Source organism: Cyprinodon variegatus, unplaced genomic scaffold, assembly GCF_000732505.1.
Source record: "Cyprinodon variegatus isolate N-32 unplaced genomic scaffold, C_variegatus-1.0 Scaffold1020, whole genome shotgun sequence".
NCBI lineage: Eukaryota > Metazoa > Chordata > Actinopteri > Cyprinodontiformes > Cyprinodontidae > Cyprinodon > Cyprinodon variegatus.
In genome coordinates, this window is record NW_015151473.1 from 38,301 (window position 1) to 42,094 (window position 3,794).

General features: G+C 43.8%; 1 protein-coding gene across 1 annotated transcript in view; it reads left to right on the forward strand.

Moving 5' to 3' along the window:
• Positions 1-3,395, forward strand: part of hpse (heparanase) — a 33,929-nt gene extending 30,534 nt beyond the window's left edge. Inside the window, exon 11 of the mRNA XM_015399511.1 lies at positions 2,556-3,395. Within this exon, the coding sequence (XP_015254997.1) occupies positions 2,556-2,715 (160 nt within the window). The 3' untranslated portion in view covers positions 2,716-3,395. The remainder of the gene's footprint in view (positions 1-2,555) is intronic.
• Positions 3,396-3,794: the final 399 nt, after the last annotated feature.

Here is a 3,794-nt window from a genome sequence, read left to right on the forward strand (position 1 = left end):
TATTTGTTGCCTTCTCAGTTCAGAGGGCCCACTGGCTTTCTTTGCCTAGGGCCCCAAATTTCCTAAATGCGCCCCTGGTGATGATTGCTGTACATTGGAAAGGGAAGAGGAAGAGAATCTCAAGCTCATTGGTTGCATCCTTTCAGGAGTGGCTAGGTGTGGATGAGAACACATCTAAGGTGCTTTCAGGGCAGAGGCGTAGCCAGAAAATGTTAATAAGGGTGGCCATGCAATAACCAATGTACAGTGAGGGGTGGCCCAAAGCGGATAGGCGCTGAAACCTCAGGGCAGACATGGGCAATGTGGAGTCAACAAGTCATCTCCATGTCATGTATTTAATCTACCCAGCCAATTAACCAGGTGAGTCCAATCTGCACAGGTTACTTCATGGTGAAGATTGGACTCACCTGCTTCAGTGGCTGCGTAGAACAAATACATGACATGGAGATGACTTGTTGACTCCACGTTGCCCATGTCTGCCTCAGGGTCAATCTACACTGCTCCAAAAGGAAAATGATCAACCACATCATCCATGCTGATGAAGACTCTCAGTCATCCAGGTCATAGTCATTCTGTAAAAGTTTAAAAACAATCCACTGGGCTTTGTTTCCAACTGTTCCTCTGTGATCACAGAGGAACAAAGTACCTCCCCTCTTCAACCAGGTGAACAATCCCTCCTTTAACGACCGACCTTCAGAATCATAGACAGGTTTCAGGTATTACAGGCTAACAATGGAACCAAACGACCCGCTCATCGGTTTCCATTTGCATGTTTCCAAGCGATACAAGGCCTTGTCTATATAAAGACTCAAACTCACTGCGGATCCAGACATTTGAATTGAGAAAGCTTCCTGGAGAGGAAGCGAAACGTCTTCTAACCTTGGAAACCAAGTCCAGTGGATCGTTTTTGAAACTTTTACGGAATCACATGATCCATATTTTCTAAATAAAGGCTAAAGGGCTGCGTATCTTCCCGCTGCAGTGTGTCACAGGTATGACGCAGATATTTTTGATTCATTTCCAATGTTGAAGCATGGTCCGCGCTACGTTATTCCACGCCACAACGCAAGAGGGACAATCAGGAACTAGCTAGGATTGTGGGTGTCCGTGTGTCGGTTTGACGAGCTTGTCTACAACCGCTCATCCAACGCGGGACGACACACAGTTCACCCGTCAGTGTTCCCCAAAGACTGGCCTTGGGGCTGCGTGTTTTGGCTTCGGGTGCAAACCAACAGAAGTTGCACAGAGCTATGAACTAGCGTCCTGTACGGTGTCTGGCTTAGTGTCAGGTGTGCCAGGCGTTGTGGACGGCGCTACAGCCATTAGTTACCAAACAGGACATACGCATAGTATAGAGCGGATGTAGATTTGACCAATCAGAGGCCTCCTATCTGTTTGCGGTCACCTACAATTTTGGAGAGGTGCACCAGAGTGTCTGCGGAAGGGGGGAGAATATCTGCGTTAACTGCGACACAGACGACCGGTTTCTGAGTATAAATCAGGCTTAACTATACTTTCCTGCAGCCTTTGCTAACAAATAGACGCATATATTTAAACATCCATGCTGTCTAAATTAAAGGTGTAAAGGAGAAAATTCATCTTTGAAGTTTGAGTTTTGGGGCGGCCATCTTAATCAGTGTCGTTACTTACATAGTTTGATCAATAATCGTTCTGCATGAAATTAATATTTAAAACTTCTAATATCTACATTAAATTGATTACTTATCATTTAAGTAGTTATTTATCTCTGATTTCACTGAAGCCTGCTAGATGACTTCTAAAGACATAAGTTTCTGTTTGAATTCTGTATCTTTTTATGTTAGTTTATTGATGAGCATAATTAACCGCAGAGTTTTTGTTGTCCTGTAACTGTTAATATATGAAAAATGTAAATTTTAAATAGGTTAGAATGTTCCACTTCAGAGTATTACTGCTGCCACCGTCTGTATTAGCGGGAAAAAATGGTAGGGACCCCCGTGGCGCCCCATCTAGCTCCGCCCCCGTTTCAGGGCCCACATCATTCTGTTCTGTAGAGTCTGTGAAAAAGCGTAATGGTGAAACTGGGATCGGCCACCGCCACACACAGGGCAGCAGTCAGATCAGCGCATTCTCCTCCTAAGCACGGTGCTTCCTCAGGATTAGCCACATGGTTGCGTTCTGGTTGCGAAGGCTCGCTGATGTCAGCAGAACTAAAGCGCTTGTGTTTGACTCTAAAGCTGACTCAGGTCAGAGGTCCTTCCCATGATGCACTGCGCTTTTAGCTGCATCCCAGATAGACTGTTATCTGTAGGGTAGCAGGAGTCCTTCACAAAGTCCTGCAGATGTGGCTGATCAGGAGTGTGGCGCCATCTAGTGGTGCATCAGCCTTATTAAGAGGATTTTCATTCAGGGAGTCATCTTCTTGTTACGCTCTGGCCCTTTAAGAGTAGCATTTGTCAGAATGGTCCAGCTTCTTTTTCATCCCTCCCAGCTGTATTATCTCTCATTTAGAGTTCACTTCATTGAATAACAGGATAATGGCGACTCTTCAAGGAGGCTTATGTGTTTTCCTTTAGGTCTGTGCAGCTGAATGGAGTCCTGTTGAAGATGGTGGACGATAAAACTCTCCCCGATCTTAGCGGTGCTCGGCTACCTGCAGCTGGACATGTGAAGCTTCCTGCGTACTCCCTGGGGTTCTTCGTTTTCCTGGAGGCGCGGGCCTCGGCCTGCAGCTGAGCCACTGCTGACCAGTGAGACACAGAAGAGGACGGGTGAAGAAGGGGACTCCATCTTCTACTCTGGACGTTCTCTCATACAGGAGCTCCTGTTGTTAGAGCCTTCTATGCTGCTTTAATCCACTTCTCGGACCTGCCCCTTATCACAGATTATAACTAATGCTTAACCTGATTGGTCAGATTCTATGGACCAGATTACCTCCCAAATGCACTACTGTGGTTGAAGACTTTAAAGCATCTCCATTCCTGTTTTGATCTGAATAAAGGACATTTAGCTCACTGTCATTGGCTTGTTTGGGAAGTATGCTCTGCCATCCATCATCCATCCATCGCCTTAGAAGTTACACAAATCAACACTTTATAAAACAAACATATTTCTCTCAGATTAATTTTTTTTGAGGCAGTTGAGCAGATATAACAGGAAATTTTAACCCTGCAGAAACATGGATTTCAACATAATTTAAAACTCTAAGGTATCTGCCAGAAATGGAAAGCATATCACAAATGTACAATTTCTTATGTGTTCATAATGACAGTTGTTCAAACACAGCTTATTAGTGCAAAGTGTCTGAGGAACAGTTAGGACATGATTGGAGCAGTTCTGTGGGATCTGATCTGAGCTCCAGTTCTGTTTGTTCAGCTAATTAACCCTTCTTGTGTATTTAATTTTTAAATTCCACAATTTAGCATTAATATATATTTGCTGGAATAAAATGTTACACATAATATGATATAGCAGGAAATTAATTTAATGATATGTAAATTATAAGTTGTTCTGTTTTTGATGACACCCTGCATTTGGGCCAAAAGATGGCACCGATTCCCTCTCTGTCACTTATTGTACCCCCTGCTGCTGGATTAAACAAAGCAGACACATAGTTTGAACTTTGTTGCCTCTAAACCGGGCCCCACCAAGTTTAGTTCACTGGGTGGAATGCCATAGTAACCGAGTCAGGCTCAGAGTGCGCCAGCTTCAGGAAAACCAAATTACAACAGAATAACCCAGACAAACTGACTGAGTCAGCTTTATGAAAATATCCTACAAATAATTAATTCCAAAAAAGTAAAAAAAAAAAAAAA